General features: G+C 43.5%; 1 protein-coding gene across 1 annotated transcript in view; it reads right to left on the bottom strand.

Annotated features, from left to right (window-relative positions):
• SLC26A11 (solute carrier family 26 member 11) overlaps nucleotides 1-20,225 on the bottom strand; it is a 117,675-nt gene that overhangs the window by 29,906 nt on the left and 67,544 nt on the right. Inside the window, exons 12-17 of the mRNA XM_077459595.1 lie at nucleotides 19,784-19,924; nucleotides 16,462-16,589; nucleotides 15,784-15,883; nucleotides 10,878-11,011; nucleotides 10,721-10,790; nucleotides 4,351-4,440 (exon numbers count right to left, since the gene is read on the bottom strand). Coding sequence (XP_077315721.1) covers nucleotides 4,376-4,440; nucleotides 10,721-10,790; nucleotides 10,878-11,011; nucleotides 15,784-15,883; nucleotides 16,462-16,589; nucleotides 19,784-19,924 — 638 coding nt within the window. The 3' untranslated portion in view covers nucleotides 4,351-4,375. The remainder of the gene's footprint in view (nucleotides 1-4,350; nucleotides 4,441-10,720; nucleotides 10,791-10,877; nucleotides 11,012-15,783; nucleotides 15,884-16,461; nucleotides 16,590-19,783; nucleotides 19,925-20,225) is intronic.

Below are 20,225 nucleotides of genomic sequence, written 5' to 3' on the forward strand. Positions count from 1 at the left end.
TCGGCAAACTTTTTGTAGTAAGGGTTGGACAGGCCATCCGGTCCAGGGGCTGATCCCGGTTTTAAGGTTTTAATTGCTGCTAAAACTTCTGCCGTAGTAAAAGGGGCTTCTAGGCTGTCTCTATGGCTCGAGGATAGTTGTGGAATAGGAAGGTTATTTAGGAAAGCATCTATAGCGTGATCAGCAGGGGCTGGGGATGGAGCGTAAAGTTTATTGTAAAATTCTGCGAATTCCCCCAGTATCTTTGTAGGGTTTGCTGAGGGACCATGTCCAGGGATTACAATCTTTGGCATAGCCTGTGTTTTGAGTCTGGGGGATAATTTATTGGCCAACATAGAGTCCATCTTATCACCTTGTGTATAGAATCTATTTTGAGACCATCTTATTTGTTTTTCGGCTTTAGCTGTTAGAGCTAGGTTCAGTTCGAGCCTGGACCTGTCCAATTGAGGGAGTAAATTCAGGGACGGGTCTAGTTTATGCCTGGTTTTCAGGGACACGTAGTCGTTCTCTAGTTTTTTGATTGCTGCCTCTCTCTCCTTTTTAATGGCTGCTGACAATCTGATTAGTTCTCCCCTTATAAAGGCTTTATGAGCCGCCCAAAGCGTCTCCGCTGAAACATCACTTCCGTCATTAAATTTAAAGTATTCCTTTAGGGAGTCAGAGAGCGCAGAGACTCGGACAGGGTCTGATAGTATGGACTCGTTCAGCCTCCATTGCTTCTGGCCCGCTCTATTGTATTGTGACCGGATGTTCATGACAACTAAAGAGTGGTCCGAAAGGGAGGAGTCAATAATTTTTGAATGAGTTATGGCCGGGATAATTGAAGATTTCACTAACAGATGGTCAATTCTGGCGTACGAGTGATGGGGGTGTGAGAAGTGAGTATAGTCGCGTTTGGTAGGGTTTAGTTCTCTCCAGACATCAGCCAGGCCCTGGTCGTGTATTAATTTCGCCAGTTTAAGGCTCTCATTAGAGGGGCGGGTAAGTTGGGAACCTAGGGGTCTAGTTTTATCTAACCCCTGATCAAAGGCCACGTTGGAGTCACCCCCGAGTATAACTGTTCCCTCTAACAGGGGGGTAAGGTGAAGGATGAGTCTTCTGAAAAAGGCTGTTTGACCCTTATTAGGGGAGTAGTAGGAAATAAATGAATAAAGGTGGCCATCTAGAGTGCCTTTCACTAGCAGATATCTGCCGTCAGGATCTTTAGTTTCGGAAATTAATTGAAAATTGCAGGATTTAGCAAACACTATTGCTACCCCCTTGGTCTTGTTAGTTGCATTTGCTAGGTAGAATTTGTTGTAGTGGGAGTGTAAGAAAGAGGGGTTATACGAACTGGGAAAGTGGGTTTCCTGAATCAAAAGGACGTCTAGTTTGGACGATTTATATGAGTTAAAGATTTTCTTGCGTTTAAGGGGAGAGTTTATACCTTGAACGTTGTGCGAAGCTACCCTCCAGGTATGTTGTGTGTGGTCAGCCATGGGTTTCGCAGTGGGGGGAACTACCTGTCAGCATATCACTCACCCTCCCAAGGTGCCAACTCGGGCACCGTAGCCGGACAAATTGAGTACGTTGGTGTGATGTGAGAACCATTGTGATGTTGCCAACTTCCTTCATGTCTGAAAGAGAGAATACAAGTGAGTGACGCTCTGGAAAGGGTGAGGAAAGAGAGGGAATTGTATAGAAGAAGAAAGAAGAAAAGGAAGAGGAAACATCCCCCCCTGATGTACAGAAGAGCAGGAGGGGAGGTAGGAGAACCACGAACATCTCACAGACCAGTGTGAGATACGTAGAAAAAAGAAATAATGCCAACCCTGGGGTTGGTCTTCCAACCTCACCGACCATTGACATGGTCGAAAAGGTAGGAGGAGGCGCATGTGGCTCACGCCGCGCCCCAGCACTTCTTAACCCGCTGGAAAAAACCAAGTGAAAAAACAACAATGCGCTTGTCAGCGGGTATGCATAAAATAACATGTAAAGCGCCACCCGAGAGGCTTTAAGCCTCAATTACTATAGTCTGGTGCACCACAATAGCGTACAAAAAAGGAGAAAGGAGAATAAAAAAATAAAAAAAAAGGGGGGGGGGGGGGGGAAAAGAAATAAAGAAAAACAGGGGGTTGAAGGGGACCACAGGAGACGTCAGTGCCTCCATTGAGGGAGGACTGGTGGACCTTTCAGTCCTAAAAGTTCAGGGAAAATTTTCTTCCTGGAGTGGAATCCTTTCTTAGAACCTCTTGGAAAGTCTTGGATGAGTCAGGGGGGACCGTGATTGGAAGATCTTCGGGATTTGGTTTTGCTCCAGAGTGGATTGGGAGATCCGGTAGGTGGAGGGCGTTTGTTGGAAGTGGAGGTCGGAGCAGCAGTCTCCATTTCCATTTCCTGGGCTATGATGTTTAATTTCAGGAGTAATTTTTCACCTGCGTCGAAGGTAGAGAAGGAATAAGACCGGTCTTTAAGTGAAAATCGAACCGCAAATGGGAAGGCCCATTTATATTTGATGTCCTTTTGGGTCATGGCTGTCAGGAGCGGCTTCAGGGCTCTTCTCTTCTGGATGGTAGCCGGGGAAATGTCCGCAAATATTTGCACAGGGTGTCCTTGACATGAGATCTGCGGTAGGGTTCTGGCTTGTTTCATCACCTCTTCCTTTACAGCATAGTATAGAGGTTTAGCAATGACGTCTCTGGGAGACCCATCCTTCCTGGGGGGTCCCATAGCTCTGTGGACTCTGTCTAGTTCCAGGCGGGCTGTTGGTATATTGGGGACTAGAGCTCGGATCAAGTCTTGTGTTGCCGTGGAAACATCTGTAATGGATTCTGGTAAGCCTCTAATTCTGAAGTTCAGTCTCCTGGATCTATTTTCCAGGTCGTCAATGCGTGAGAATGCTGTCTCTAATTGATCTTGCAGGGTTTGAATAAGCCCGGTGTTTTGATGGGAGATGGCTACTGTTTGCTCAATTTTGTCTTCCATAGCATCCATCCTGGATCCTATGTTTTGCAAATCCGCCCTGATTTCGCCCGTGACGGCTGCAGCGTTAGCCGCCAGACCCCTATCTAGGAGTGTTGAGAACTTGAGAAATAGTTCTTCCATGGATGACTGAGTCATATGTGTAACTGGGCCCTGAGGGCCGGGGTTGGGTGAAGCAGGGGGGCCCGCCGGGGAAAGGGCCTGGTCACCGAACGCTTGATTGAGTAGCGATTCTGTAGAGGTGGGTGAGGGGGTCCCCATGCTGTGAGGTCCTGCTGTGAAGTGAAGGATAGCCGGAGCTAAGACTGATCTGTGGTCTGGAGTCAGTTCTAAGTGTTGAGGTGAGGGCTGAATGGCGGTGGTCACCTTGGTGGCCATCTTGTGACTCCCTGCCGGTGTGGTGGAGTTAAACTCCCCGTGTAAATTCCTCCTGGCTCTCGTTTTAAGCATACAAGGTGTGGTGGAGGGGATTGAGGATTACCGTCGGATGCAGTTTCTGGACTCTTTGGTGCGGGGAGAACTTCACAGCACCAGCGCTTACAGTCCGGCGGCCATCTTGGTACACCCCACGGGAACGGGATTCGGCCTCCACACCGCTTACACTCGTTCCGAAACGACGATTCGGTCTCCGGGTGATCCCCAAGGTATGTAGGGTCCGATGCACCGCGCGTGGAAGCGGTAGTTTGGCTGGGTGGCCCGCTAGCAGTGCTGAAGGTACGGCGTGGCGCGGAGCTCCCGGCTTACGCGCCCATCTTGGAACTCTCGCGCATGCGCCTCTCGATTGCATACAAATTTAAACCCCTAAGGTTTGACCTCATATTATATGGTTTTGGTAAATCTGAAGGAAAAAATCATCAATCAAAATCTGATAGCGTGTATGGGGCTTTAGAGACTCTGATAAAGAACTTTATGAACTTTTTGGGATTATTTATTATCCATTATTTGAGTGCACTTTTTGGCAATTCCTAATGAGTGTCTAGGATTTCAAAATTACATTTTCTCCCTAAGGCAAATGTCAGTGCAGGCAGCAGATTCATGTACCTGTTTTGTACAGGAAAGCACCATGTGCCTGTCTCTGTAAACCAACAGTTGCAGTTGGTGTTAAATAAATCCAGTTTTGTTGAATACAAACTGGGAGGCAATTCGGTTTGAATTTGGTGCAGTAATAGCACCACTTTACAAAACTAGAAGAGTACCAAAACGACCTCAATCTGCCGTAGCTATCACAGCGAGGTAGAGGGGGCTGGTCCTTTCATAACATGTTATATGTTCTACCCTGAATATGGGTGTAACATGTTTTGAAAGGTGAAGTTATCCTTTAAGAACTGTGGAGAAAATAAAATACTACTTTAGGTAATACAGTGAAATGTAATTACATTTAATACTTACCAAGAATTTTAAACATTCTTTGGAATTAGGAGTATGTTTTAATTGCATTGTGGAGCAATGGCTCTGTGCTTCCTTCCTCATACTGTCCCCCTGGAGTCAAAGCAAAGATAGTATTTACAGTCCTTTGTAAAAATATACATTAATAAAAGAAAAGAAAAGCAATATCAAAATATATCAGCTTTACCATCTATGTCTTATATGACAGCATGAGTTAAATTGTATGTCCAAGCACTACCCAAATATACCATCACATCTCTTGTCAGGGGTTCACTCCAAGTGTAGCACTGTAACACCACCACTCTCTTTTCTCTGTTTCACGGCTGGTTTTGCCCACTTTTATTCAAAAGAAAGTTCAAAACAAACAAAGAAGATTCCCTCGGAGGAGTGTTCAGTATTTCAGTCCTGCTACCAAAGTAAATGATTTGGCTTTTAAACACAGCTCTTCAGCTCAGGCCTTACACCTTAGGGCCTTGGTCTGTCTCCCACAGACCGGATGCTCAGCACCTCCATGCGTACAGCAAGTAGCCTCGTGCTACACTGGCTCCTACCTCTTTCAACTAGGTGAAGCCCTACTGACTCCCATACCCATACCTCCTGTCTGCAGGGTGGAGTCGTCTTCAACTGGGAGCCTAGAGCCCTGGTCTGGTGATTAATTAGAACACAGCTGACTCATTAGTGAGCTGGCTGTTTATTAGACCTGGATCCTAGCAGGGTACCATCCTGCTACACTCTATACCCCCAACTAGCGTATAACCTAGCCTTACTTTTTTTCTTTACCCTTTTTCCTGTAGCGAGAAACCAAGTTTTATTATGCTCTCTGTGGTCATTATCAGGCTTGTAAAAAATCCAGGGGCAGATGCTGGGGGCTGATTTTCTATTGATGCAGGCATGCCCCAGAACTACAACTCCAGCCCAAAACGTTTTGTGCATATCAGCACAGTATAGTGTGATGAGGCTGCACATTTTGGGGAATTAAGTGAATTATAAGAAGCTAAAAGGAGCAGATTGTGAAGGTACCACTATGTTTATATACTTAGGGAACAAAAAGGTCCCCTTTCAAGAGGTTGTAAACCTCCGTTTGTGACGTTTACCTATAGGTAGGCCTGGAATAAGGCTTACCTATAGGTGGTGGAAATATCTCCTAAACATGTGTAGTTTAGAAGATATTTGCAGTACACTGCGCCAATGAAGTCAACAGCACATGTGCGGTGAAGAAACAGCCCTCCGTGCTGTTTCTTCACTTGCAATTGCCATGACTGACAGCTCCCGTGCGCATTTGGTTTTGGACAGACACAGACTCAGAGTCCGCGGGCCCCGGAAGGAAGAGGGACGAAGATGGATGCAGCCACCAGTGGAGACAGCGCGGCTTAGTCTTCAGGTAAGTGCATCGCATACTAGCCCATTGTGTTTCTCCTTTGCAGGAGAACAAATAAGAAGAAGTAAAACCCATCAGGGTTTACTACTCTATGTGTCAGGTAGAGGAAGTTTAGGTGTTAGGGTTTAGGATTTTGCTTTAGTGTAGGCAATTTGTTTTTTATTTAATGAGTCATGGGGGTATCTGTAGGTTTGTAACTTTCAAACATCACTAGCTTCCCATTAAGTGAGGAACAAATTCAACAGCATTCATGGTGCCTTCACAACATGGTGAAAGCAGCTGTGCATTGGCAATGGAAATACCAGTATCCAGGAAAGGCACACAGAACTTGTTTTGTATATTTGTATTGTTTCTATATAAGTACCTGAAATAAATAAATAATACCATCTTGGCACCAGGCATTACAAAATGACAGGTACCTGTATAACTCAAACATGCTCACTGGACAATGAATCGGCATTGTCACATTGTTCAATGAGCAAGCACAAGAAACAGAACGCTGAAGAAGGATATGGAGAAATCTTCATTCCTATACAGTGTGGCAGGTGTGTTTGAACCGCATAACTAGCTGGACATAATTACTAATCTTAATGCAGGCAAAGCAGTTCACATCTATGTATTTTAAAGGATAAGTTCAACTTCTCTTCCTACTCGCGGTCACAATTTTAAAAAACGTGACTGCTCCATTCATTCACAGCAGTGTTAATTTAGTCAACGAAAATGTTTTTGTCAGCGGCATTTTTACAGTGACAAAAAGTATAGCACATTTTCGTCCACTGACGAAAACTATGACAAAAATCAATTCCGTTTTCGTTAACGAACGAAAACGTGACGGAAGGATGTTTATCCTTGTGAATTCCCAGTTTCTCTCACACCATACAAGTGTCTGCTTTCTGTTCTCAGAGCCTGGGCTATGAGTGCCTGGACAGCACATTCCCCTGAATCTGTTCTCTCTCCCTCTGTGCAGCCTGTCTGTGCACTGTGTATGTGAAGAGGATGTGTGGGTGGGAAAGTCTCAATCAAGCACCCAAAATATGAAGCCGGGGACTGAATGAGTGAGCACTTCAGCACTGTGACTGTACTCTCCCACTTCTCCAATGCCTTCCTGTCATCCCTCTCCTGAATCTCTCTCCTTCCTCTCCTTTCTTATGTTGTACCCCAGCAGAATCTTTCCTTACCTGCAAACAAAGAGTTTTCTTTCTTTAGGCTCCAATTTACTTGGTTCTATGTGCATTTAAGTGGGCTCACCATGCCCTTTTTTTGAGGGTCTGGCATTTAGTAGGTTAAAAGAGGCAGTGAGCAAATGTAATATCACCTCCTCACTGCCTGTCAAATGCCTCTGAAAAGTGACCTGATCATGGATTAGTTTTCAGTGGAGTGACATTGCCTGTGTCAAGTGTGTGAACAACCCTTTGGGTTCACACTGGTATGCTGTGGTTTGGCCACAGTGGTGGTGTACTCGCAGTTTTCATGCATGTTACTGCTGGTTATAACCGCAGTCCCACAGACTACTATTGGGTTGCACATTTTTGCCACATTTTCTGAAAGCACACCAAAAGTCCTGCATGCTGCATCTTTGGTGTACATTTAGAAAACCCTAATAGTAGTCTATGGGACTGTGGCTATAATAAGGCGTAACATGCAGGAAAACTGCAAGTACATCACCACTGCAGCCAAGTCACAGCACTGTGCATTACAGGCCTCCTTAGGCTAGCCAGAGCGGCTAAATCTCTACCTGTGAGTTTTTTCAAACCTTAACCACTTGGCACCCATGCTACGTCTACTGACGTCATGGGCTTTCAGTGGTTATATCGAAATGATGCCTGAGGCCACAGACATCATTCAGATATTGCCGTTTTCAGCCGGCGATTCTCTGCACCATAAGAACGCTCATAGCGGCTGTTCCGCCGCTTGATCGTTCTTACGGGCGGCGGGAGGGGACTTGTACTTGTACCGACTCACCGTTTCCATCGGTGAGTCGGTCACAGGATCCGCCGGCCCCAGCAAGTTACCATAGAGATTTCCGACGGACCAGATCGTCACCGGAGTCTCTATGGTCGTTCGGAGGCCGGGCATGATGTTATCACGTCACACCCGGCCTCTGTATTCAAATTAAAGGCGCCGATCTGGCTAGGAAGCAAGGATCGTTTTTTTTGTTTTGTTTTTTATTCTTCCCAACCTAGAGGTGAGATATGGGGTCTTATTGACCCCATATCTCACTGTAAATATGTCCGATCGTGCCATATTCCTATTACAAGGGATGTTTACATTCCTTGTAATAGGAATAAAAGTCAATTTTTTTTTTTTTAAGTGTAAAACTAAAAAAAATATATAAAATTAATAAAAAAATAAAAAATTAATTTAAAGCGCCCCTGTCCCCGTGAGCTCGCAAAGAGAAGCGAACACATACGTAAGTCCCACCCACATATGAAAACTGTGTTCAAACCACACATGTGAGGTATTGCCGCATACGTTAGAGCAAGAGCAATAATTCTAGCCCTAGACCTCCTCTGTAACCCAAAATATGTAACCAGTAAAAATTTTTAAAGCGTCACCTATGGGGATTTTTAAATACCAAAGTTTGGCGCCATTCCAGGAGCGCGTGCAATTTTGAAGCGTGACATGTTGGGTATCTATTTACTCGGCGTATCCTCCTCTTTCACATTATGCAAAAAAATTGGGCTAACTACTGTTTTTTTTTTTTTTTAAGCATGAAACTGTTTTTTTCTGAAATAAAACTTGTTAGAAAAATTGCTGCGCAAATACCGTGCGAGATAAAAAGTTGCAACGAGCGCCATTGTATTCTCTAGGGTCTTTGCTAAAAAAACATATATAATGTTTGGGGGTTCTATGTAATTTTCTAGCAAAAAAAATTAGGAATTTTACATGTAGGAGAGAAATGTCAAAATTGGCCTGGATGCGAAGTGGTTAATACCATAAATAATAAATAATTTTACTCAGGAGTATTTAATAAGTTTGGAAATTCTAGAGAAATTGCTTAAATAATGCATTACAATTTAACTACCGTAAACCCATTCAATTTTAGTCAACTAAAATGTAAGGCATTTTAGTCAACTAAAATATACTGCAGATTTAGTCGTCTAAAACAAAAAAAAGGGCATTTAGTCAAAAGACTAAGACTAAAACTAAATTGAAATTTGTTGCCAAAATGAACAGATTGACTGTGTTTGAATGTGAAAACTACAAGTCCCGACAGCTTTTTGCAGCTGTTGGCTTGTAGTTCTCAATGAACCACCAGGGTTCTGTTCAGTGCTCTGGGTAGTTCATTGATTCTTCCTGTCAGTGTGTAACTGCCTCCTCGTACGAGGATGATCTGCTGATTGTGGATGCAATACTTGGCAGGCTCATAGTAAAAAATAAACAAATACATTTTCACCTGCAAAAAGATTTGCATTTATTTTTTATTCTTTTACAAATGTGAACTTATCCTTTGACTTCACTAAAACACATGGCTTCAAATATTTTTTACATTTACCGTATATACTCGAGTATAGGCCGACCCGAATATAAGCCGAGGCCCCCAATTTACCCCCAAAAAAACTGGCAAACTTATTGACTCGTGTATAAGCCGAGGGTGAGACATGCCTGTCCATCCCTGTGTGTGTGTCCGTCCATCCCTGTGTGTCCGTCCATCCCTGTGTGTCCGTCCATCCATCCCTGTGTGTGTGTGTCCATCCATCCATCCATCCCTGTGTGTGTGTGTCTCCATCCATCCATCCCTGTGTGTGTGTGTCTCCATCCATCCATCCATCCCTGTGTGTGTGTGTATCCATCCATCCCTGTGTGTGTGTGTGTCTCCATCCATCCGTGTGTGTGTGTGTGTGTGTGTGTGTGTGTGTGTGTGTGTGTGTGTGTGTGTGTGTGTGTGTGTGTGTGTGTGTGTGTGTGTGTGTGTGTGTGTGTGTGTGTGTCCAGCCTACCTGTGTCCCGAGCCTTTGTCCCGAGCCTCCGTCCCGTGCCTTGCCTCCTTGCCTCCGTCCCGTGCCGTGCCTTGCCTCCGTCCCGTGTCGTGCCTTGCCTTGCCTCCGTCCCGTCCCGTGCCTTGCCTTGCCTCCGTCCCGTGCCCTCTTCGTCGGCGCCTCGGCGGCCATTGTAAAATTCAAAAGCCGCGCCTCCGCCTTCGCCTGTGATAGGCGGAACACTGAATTTCCCAGCAGCCTGTGTTCCGCCTATCACGGACATCGTATCATCCTCGTCCGTAGTACGAGGATGATACGATGTCCGTGATAGGCGGAACACAGGCTGCTGGGAAATTCAGTGTTCCGCCTATCACAGGCGAAGGCGGAGCCGGAGGCGCGGCTTTTGAATTATAGAATGGCCGCTGTCTGTCTGCTCGACGCGCTGATCGAGCGGGCAGACAGCGATGACTCGAGTATAAGCCGAGGGGGGCACTTTCAGCCTCAAAAAAGAGGCTGAAAATCTCGGCTTATACTCGAGTATATACGGTAGTTATTATTTCTTCAATCTTCTAAAAAGCTTGAAAGCATGGACAGGATAAGCGTACAACATGCAGAATTTATTAATAATTCTGTTGTATTTCATATGTTACAGTTCCATAACTATTTTCGTATGGATTTTTGCCCCTTTAAATACTGCCACCTTCCTTCTGGCTGCTGTTAACTATGAAATATACATTGAAAAAAAGAAAACAAGCCATTCCAAAGAAGGATGAAATAGTTCATAAGAAATGGCTTGCAGCTGCTAAATCACTTCTTTCTGTGTCTGATATGAACTCTTTACTTGTGTGGCATTTGTGTGTGTAAATTGGACATGTTGAAATTATTGGGCAATAAAATAATATTTTAACAACTCATGCCATTAAGGTGATTGACTCCTAGCTGTTAGCCTGCAGTTCTGTTTTAATCTCTAATCCAGAGTTTAGGACACATGTTGTTTTCTATAGTGCTTAACAAGGGACACAAAATTGTGTGCTCTGTGTAGGCTGCATTTAAGAAAGAACTACCCCCTCATTACCTGATCCCATGCTCTGGAGATGTTTAAATCCATTCAAATCTGCTGCCAATAAAATCTGAAGTACTTCAGGCTGTAAAAGGAAAAAACAAAATGCTATTTATGGAGAAAACTACCTACACTATAATAAAAATAACTGAACGAAAAGCCATCAAAATACCTGCAATCCCGAGAAAGAAAGTGACAATCCCTGACACTGGAACTCATGAATTAGTTCTCCAAGTCCTGTGACAATAGTATAATCCAGTATGTTCACGTGTGAGAAATCAAGGTTTACTGATCTTGGTGGGGAAACTGTAGGGGCATTAGTAAAAACAAAGATGGTTACATTTCCTAGTTTCAGACTTTCGATCACTTCAAAAAGTACAACGCAGTCCAGGTAACTTGAAGCCCTAGCATTATATTTTCCAGCAATTCTCTCTGTAAAATGTATGCAGATATCAATGCCCAAAAGTAGAAATAGCTTCTGAGGGAGCCCTCATCTGAGGCGTCTCTCAAGGCTGCAGACACTTAGAGTATTGCTCTATACAACTCCATATACAGTACTTGTTTATATTAAGGTAGGATTTTTAATACAGTTTACCTGTAAAATACTTTTCTTGGAGGAGTACATCACAGGACACAGAACAGCCATAGTAATTACAATGTGGGTTACATGCCACCTATAGGTAAATGGACACTGGCACACCCAAAAGACAGGAAGTCCCCCTCTATATAACCCCTCCCATACAGGAAGTACCTCAGTTTTGTAGCAAAACAATGTATATCCCAGCAAGAGGGGAGGGACCCTCTGTGTCCCATGATGTACTCCAAGAAAAGGATTTTACAGGTAAGCTGTATTAAAAATCCTATTTTCTTTATCGTACATCATGGGACACAGAGCAGCCATAGTAATTACTATGTGGGATGTCCCAAAGCAATGCCCGAGGGGAGGGAGATGCATATAAAAGCAGGCTGCCATCAGATGCGAGGACCTATACTGATGCCTGCAGTACACTGTGTCCAAAAGCAGCATCCTCCTGCTGCCTTATATCCATCTGGTAAAATTTAGTAAAAGTATGCAGCGATGCCCAAGTCGCAGCCTTGCAAATCTGGGCCATAGAGGCCTGGTGACGCACTGCCCATGAAGCACTCACTCCCCTGGTAGAGTGCGCTCTAATTTGAAAAGGCGGAACCCTTCTTTTCAATCCATAAACCTGAATTATAACCAGACGAATCCACTGTGAAATAGTTGATTTTTACTCTACCTGCCCTTTTCTGGGCCCTTCTGGCAGCACAATGCATCAGTCTTCCGAATCTAAGCTGTCTTCAGATAGATCCTGAAAGCTCTCACCACATCAAGAGAATGCAACAATTTTTCTTGTGAGGTGAGGCTCTGGGAAAAAAGAAGGCAGGGAGACATCTCGGTTAAAGTGAAAACTGGACATTACCTTAGGCAGAAAGGTTGGGTAAGGACGCAACACCACCTTGACTTTATAAATAATTAAGTATAGCTCTTTACAGGAAAAAGCCGCCAATTCTGACACTCTCCTTGCCGAGGTTACTGCAACCAACAAAAACTATTTCCTTGTCAAAAGGATTAAGGGAATATAGCGCATAGGTTCAAAACTAGAGACAAGTCCCATGGGCACAAGGGCAGCTTGACTGTCAGGATCCTCCGATTCTGGCAGCGGCGCCTTTGAGCTCCTCCCTGCTGTATTCCCCCCACCTTTCTTTTGGGAAGACATAGTCCTAAGCACAAAATGCAGAAGTACTCACAATCTGCATCCACTGCTGAGCTCTAGTCCAGCAAAAAAATGCTGCTATCACTGCTCAGCCTAATGCCGTGCCTTTAAATGCCTGTATCCACACCTATACAGTGCTTACATGACCCAGTATGCTCTGTGTCCCTTCATCAGCCACCGGACTCTTCACAGAGTCATAAACTTTATAGCCACTGAGCCTGCGCCTTGTGCTACGTGCACGCTTGCCCTCCATGTGCACACTGGCTGTGCCTAAGCCACGCCCCCTGCATCCTACTGCAGCCTTTTAACCAGAGCTGACTCCCATGCATGCGTGTGGACGAGGTGGTCTCGTTATTGGGATAGCTTGGGGGGGGGGGGAGCTGGGCTATGTTACTGTGGGGGGATGCCAGCCACCTCGTTCAGGAGGTGTTCGGTCCCAGGGCCTTTTGGCAGACAACTGGTAGACCAGGATGAGGGGCAATGCTGTCTCCAAAGGAGTGCTTGCCAGACACACAAAAATTGAATTGGAGCTGAAAAGCATGACAAGTAAACACCAGGTATGTTATAATACACCCTCTACTGGTGAAAAACAGGCAGGGCATACGCTACTCAGAAGAAATCCCTTAAAGTGAACCATATGCGTTCCTTTCCCAGGTTCTTTCTTTAAAATAAAAAAAAAATAAAAAACTTACAATTCCTGCTGCAAGATACTGCTGGAAAACACAGCCAGACCCAATCTTCCCCCATCACAGCAGGCCAGATCTCAAAAGGCCCTTCAAGGATCGGGTCCCCATTGCATACTGGGGTCCACACCCTTGGACCTGTACAGCACCCAGCGAGGACAACCTTTGGTTTAGTCATGTATCCAAGGGCCTGGATCCCAGGGCCCAGCCCTCCAAAGAGGAGCATTACAGGCAAAAACCATCCATCTTGGCCTTTTCTTTTGCCACCTTGAATGGATCCGACTGCATATCCCCTTGATCCTGCCAAGGATTTCTCCAATGGGGCTGTCCTTAGTATAGCATTTTAATCCACCGTGACCATCACCTGAAGACACTGGAGACACCGGCGAAAAAAAACTGAGGTACTTACTGTATGGGATGGGTTATATAGAGAGGGACTTCCTGTCCCCCGCTATATATATATATATATATATATATATATATATATATATATATATATATATATATATATATATATATATATATATATAAAAACACAAATGAGTGTATGGGTTCCGGGATTCAGAAGTTGGATTGCACAAATTGGACTGCATATGCAGAATATGAATTTTACAGTTAACAGGACATCATACTGCAGTTAGAAACTGTGTATTCAGGGATTAAATGCAAACATTTCATAGCTGGCTGGAGTATTTTACTAAAAGCTTATTTTTCTAAAGGGAGTTATGTTTTTTTTCCCTTGACATTTAGATACACACATAAGAAAACAGCTTGATGTATTACGATGCAAGTTCCACTCATCTGAAAACCCATCACCCCATTAAAAGCAGTCAGTGAAAAATATTCATGGAAAACAAAAAAAAAATATTAAAAAGTAAAATGAAAAAATGCTTAGGTTATGCCTACTAGTAATGAGAAATGGTGTGTGATACTGTGCCATGGAATGTACAGAACAGGACATTTTAGGGTGTAATACGTATAGAGAATGTTTGGTACTCAAGGAGAAACTGCTGCCTCTACATTTTACTACCACCTTGGTGGAGCAATGAAAATGAGTAGAGAGATGAAGGTATGGCACTAATCCTCTGGGTTAATAATAGAAAAACAGGTGATAGAGGCCGATAATAAAAAACCTCTGCAGAAAAAAGATCTCATGAAAAAAACCTTTTTAAAAGGAAAATTACTAATTTAAGTGCCGTACCTACATCTCTCTACTAATATGCCTATTAGTAGGCTCTCTGGGGTCATAGGAGAGCTGAAGATCTCTCATCCTGAGAAAATGTACCTCTACACAATGCCAGAGAGTGAATTCTTATAAGATTTAGTATTTTCAGCTTTCCCAGGATGCCGCTATGAGACCCAGTGACGTCACCAGGACCTACAGGAAGCAGCTGGATGTGTAAAGTATTTTTTTTTTCTAAATGCTTTGCAGTGTTTATTGGTGAATGAGAAATAATTGGACCTTGCATTTAAAAGCAAAGTCTGCTTTGGCACACAACAAATACGCTATATTATCAAAAGTATTGGGACACCTGCCTTTACACGCACATAAACTTCAATGACATCCCAGTCTTAGTCCATAGGGTTCAATATCGAGATGGCCCACCCTTTGCAGATAGAACAGATTCAACTCTTCTGGGAAGGCTGTCCACAAGGTTTGGGAGTTGGTCTATAGGAATGTTTAACCATTCTTCCAGGAGCGCATTTGTGAGGTCAGGCCCTGATGTTGGACAAGAAGGCCTGGCTCCCAGTCTTCACTCTAATTCATCCCAAATGTGTTCCATTGGGCTAAGGTCAGGACTCAGGTGCAGGCCAGTCAAGTTCCTCTCTCTGCCACGCATGATAGCGGACACCTAAAGCACCTGACGGAGTTTTCTCCCACAACAATCTGTCCGAATACACAGCATACACAATGTTCACTCTGGGGTTGTATAAAGCTCTTTCTTTTTCCTTCCCACTCAGAGTGTAGCCCACCCATCATGAACCACTCTGGCTACAGGGTGGATAGGGCTGGGCAAGCATACCACAGGAGGGTCCCCTTGAGGACCTATGTTCTCCTTTCCCCCTTCTACCCCCTTTTCTCCCCTATGATAGCACCCACCCCCTTTCTCCCTCACTTCTTTTCTTCTCTGGGGCGACAGAGTCGGACTCCTGGATAAGGTCACTCAATTAAGAGGACCCCTTTGGCCTTCGAGTGACTTTTGAAATCTACTGCAATAATATCAAGCCCTCCACCACCAAAGAAGTTACACCTTTCCACGCCTAGGAATAAGACTCTTAAAGCCTACTCCCACATTTCTATGCTCTACTTATCTGCCTCGGATATTGCTTTCAAAAAAAGTTCCACATATCCAGCAGCTTCTCTGCTTGTTATGCATGTCACTGCAAGGACAGCTGATCTTAGCTGTGTATCACCTAGTACTGATATGAACTTATGCATGTGAGACCCTTGTCTCTAGACATTTAAAACTCTGTATTTGACAGAATTTTTGTCTTTCCCACATGGTTCAAACTCTGATATATATGTGTACCTGTTTGTTAATATGTTGAATTGTCAACTGAAAATATCTTTAATTATTTTGATCCAAAGGAAATAGTAACTCCAAAAAATATGTGCTTGTTGAAAAAACATGACACATTGAGAACTGAAAATGTTTACCTTCAAAAGCGCTTTTATGAATAGCATCCCGAAGATATTCCATGGCTGGAAAACTCAGGCCACTCATTATCATCATATTTAAGCCACCAGTGTCTATAACCTGGAAAAGACAACATTTTGATTTTAAAGCGTTACTAAACCCAGGACCCTGCATTCACAATATCTTGTCTCCCACAGTACGCAGAACATGTGAATGCCATTATTTTAGTAAATGTAAACTGCTAAATACCTTGTCAGTATATAGCAGTCTTATGACTTCTATCAGTGTATTGTTAAAGCTTGTAGGAGGAGTTTTTATTCTGCTCTGACTGCATGACCCCTGACTTTCTGTCTGCACAGTGCTGACTGGCCCTGTGCTGATCACATGCACCCTCCCAAAAGAAAAAAAAAAACAACTCTCTAGCAATACACACAAAACTGAGCATGTGCAGAGTACCCTCAAGGCTCTGAGCTATCAGGAGATGGACTGGGAATAGTAAAAGAAGGAGCGGATCAGAGAATACAGGAAAAAAAGCCTTTTTACACAATACAGAAATTAACCCATTAGGTTCCACAGTGAGTATAACAAGCATGCTTTATTGCATATGCAGACTGATTTTCTTGTTGTGGATTTAGTAACACTTTAAACTAACCTCACAAAATAGAATTCCTTATTACTCCCACCATAATGCTGCTCACCTTGATCTGTGGCCGTGCAACTGGAACACAAACGATGATCAGTGAGATCACAATACCAATTATAATTCCATACTGGATTTCCCAGAAGGATAAAAGGAATGTGGCCAGAAAGGGAAGTAGATCAATCCCTGGAAAAAATAAAGAAATGATAAAAAACAAAACAAAAAAACAAACAAACAGTGGGAGGACTAATGCCCCATCATTGGTGTCAATGGAAGGAATTGTGCCCCATTGTTGGTGTCACTGAAAGGAATTGTGCCCCATTGTTGGCGTCACTGAAAGGAATTGTGCCCCATTGTTGGTGTCACTGAAAGGAATTGTGCCCCATTGTTGGTGTCACTGAAAGGAATTGTGCCCCATTGTTGGTGTCACTGAAAGGAATTGTGCCCCATTGTTGGTGTCACTGAAAGGAATTGTGCCCCATTGTTGGTGTCACTGAAAGGAATTGTGCCCCATTGTTGGTGTCACTGAAAGGAATTGTGCCCCATTGTTGGTGTCACTGAAAGGAATTGTGCCCCATTGTTGGTGTCACTGAAAGGAATTGTGCCCCATTGTTGGTGTCACTGAAAGGAATTGTGCCCCATTGTTGGTGTCACTGAAAGGAATTGTGCCCCATCGTTGGTGTCACTGAAAGGAATTGTGCCCCATCAATGGTGTCACTGAAAGGAATTGTGCCCCATCAATGGTGTCACTGAAAGGAATTGTGCCCCATCGTTGGTGTCACTGAAAGGAATTGTGCCCCATCGTTGGTGTCACTGAAAGGAATTGTGCCCCATCGTTGGTGTCACTGAAAGGAATTGTGCCCCATCGTTGGTGTCACTGAAAGGAATTGTGCCCCATCGTTGGTGTCACTGAAAGGAATTGTGCCCCATCGTTGGTGTCACTGAAAGGAATTGTGCCCCATCGTTGGTGTCACTGAAAGGAATTGTGCCCCATCGTTGGTGTCACTGAAAGGAATTGTGCCCCATCGTTGGTGTCACTGAAAGGAATTGTGCCCCATCGTTGGTGTCAATGAAAGGAATTGTGCCCCATCGTTGGTGTCAATGAAAGGAATTGTGCCCCATCGTTGGTGTCAATGAAAGGAATTGTGCCCCATCGTTGGTGTCAATGAAAGGAATTGTGCCCCATCGTTGGTGTCAATGAAAGGAATTGTGCCCCATCGTTGGTGTCCATGAAAGGAATTGTGCCCCAACATTGGTGTCAATGGAAAGAATTGTGCCCCATCATTGGTATCAGCTGGAGGAATCAAACCTTTTTGATGGTATCGGTGGGAAGAATAGTGCCCCATTGTTGGTGTCAGCAACAGGAAGTATGCCTCATTGTTGGTGTCATTGGATGGAATAGTGCCCCAAAGGGCCAGATAAAGGCAAGAAAAGGGCCACAGTTTGGAGACCGCTGGTTTAGAGGGTCACGTTCTAGACCTGTGCCAGGCTATCATTGTCAGAAAATGCTGAGATACAGTATGCAGCTTTACGACAGCTGGAAATGTTAGAGAGAGGTCCCATTCATACTGCCCTAAAGTTTACTGTAGGTTCCCATATACTGTATTCACTTAGTAGAAAAAAAAAACAGTAAAAACAGATTTCTTAAAAATGCACTTTGAACAAAACTTTTTGTAAGAACAAAACGGGCAAATGGTATAACAGAAACTACATTCCCCACATAGCTCACAATTTTTTAAGACAAAGGTTTCTCTCTCTGTGACAGTTGTATATATGTTTCTGCACTAACATGTATGTCTATTTGTGCCTCTACTAAGCTTTACTTTAGGTGTTACTAAACCCAGGAGCCTGCATTCACGATATCTGGTCTCCCACAGTACACAGAACATGGAAATGCAGTTATTTTAGTAAATATAAACTGCTAAATAACTTTTCTCATTAGCAGTATATAACAGTCTTGTGACTTTTACCAATGTCTGGTTAAAGCTTGTAGGAGGAGTTTTCATACTGCACTGGCTGTCATAAAAGGATGCAGGACCCCTGACCCCTTCTGTCTGGACAGCCCTGTGCTGATCACCCTCCCAAGAAAAAAAAAAAAAAAAAAACAACTTTCTAGCGATATACACCAAACTGTTATATGGATATGTTATGGAGACAATACAAGAAGGGGAGGATCTTTGCATACAGGATCAAACAGTCTTTTTACGCACTGCGGACGATTAACCCCTTAGGTTCCACAGTGAGTATAACAAACATGCTTTACTGCATACACAGACCAATTTTACTGTTGTGGGTTTAGTAAAACTTTAAGGCAGAATTTTATGCATGGGATTTTTTTGTTTTGTTTGGAGTCCTTTTTTAAGCGTATATATATATATATATATATATAAATAAAAGTGACCTTTAAACTTGGAAACATGGCTTCAAAAACAATGCCTGTGCATTGCACATGTAGTGTGCTCATTACTGCTGTGTAACTGAGCACAGAGAACCAGCAAACAGCACACCACTGTGCTCAGCTAGTAGATATTATGCTACATTTTAGAGACAGCAAAAATCTAAAAGCTGAACTCTTGACCATATGTCAGACATGACAAGTCAAGCACCTAGCAAGTATCTATCCATTTGTTGGAAAACAGAAACAAAAGTGCAATAAAACATGATCACTGCCTTAAAACCTACATGTTTGCTTGCTTTTACATTTTTGAAAAACACACACACACACACACACACACACACACACACGCACACACACACACACGCACACACGCACGCACGCACACACGCACGCACGCACACACACACGCACACACACACGCACACACACAAATGCTATGTGATCTTTGCGGGCAGCCAAATATGTTAGAACATACTGTTGTGCAAGAAACAATGGCAGAACATGGCAATTTATTAGCCCACAGCAGCGTCGCAGCATATCAGATTAAGACTGCATACTGTACATGCTCAGTGGCTCTATAGTTATATGTGCAAAAAATGTGGATAGGTGACCCACATCGGTATATTTTTAATTGGCAATTACAATTACCCAACTGGAACGTTGTCTTGCATGGTTTATGTGTCGTCACATCATCATTTGCAATTTAAATGTGGGCTGATAAAAGACTACATGAAGTGGTTCAGCGTGTGTGTGATAAATAAATATATATATTATATATATATTTTTTTTTTATATACAAATACATACACACACACACACACACACACACAAACACACACAAACACACACACACAGTGGTCTTTACACTGCTTTTACAGACAGTGGTGACATATGCAAATGACTTTATTGTATCTATAACATTTTAATATATCTCACACTGAAGATAATATATACAATTACAGTCACAGTCTTGAACGCTTACGTTTCACTTTCCATAGGTCCTTGCAGATTCTCAGATCAAACACAGGGGCCACAGCACAGATGATGACTGCAGCAAGAGCTGCTTTGGGAATGTAGTAGAAGAGAGGAGTGAGGTATCCAAGAGAAAGCAAAACCAGAAATCCTGCAAGAGAGGAAAGTCTCACCACTTACTATTTATAAAATCAATGCAAGATCTAGATTTATTGGTGTCTTTAAAGCAAAGCTAAACTGTATCTGAGCACCACAAATTAAAAATGCCATTTAATCCATTTTTAATATTCAAAGAAAACTCAAGACAGATGCAGTGCAGCTTGGCCTTGCCCCTACTCCCTTTTTACAGGATTTGACCGACAGCAGCAGGAGCCAATGCCTGTGAGGGGAAAAAGAGAAAGAAGCACTGCTGCACTCGGGCACAGCACTGGCTAGAGAGAGGATTTGGGTAT

Source organism: Lithobates pipiens, unplaced genomic scaffold (genome assembly GCF_037356315.1).
Source record: "Lithobates pipiens isolate NorthernLeopardFrog02 unplaced genomic scaffold, aLitPip1_a1.2 Scaffold_28, whole genome shotgun sequence".
Classification (NCBI taxonomy): domain Eukaryota; kingdom Metazoa; phylum Chordata; class Amphibia; order Anura; family Ranidae; genus Lithobates; species Lithobates pipiens.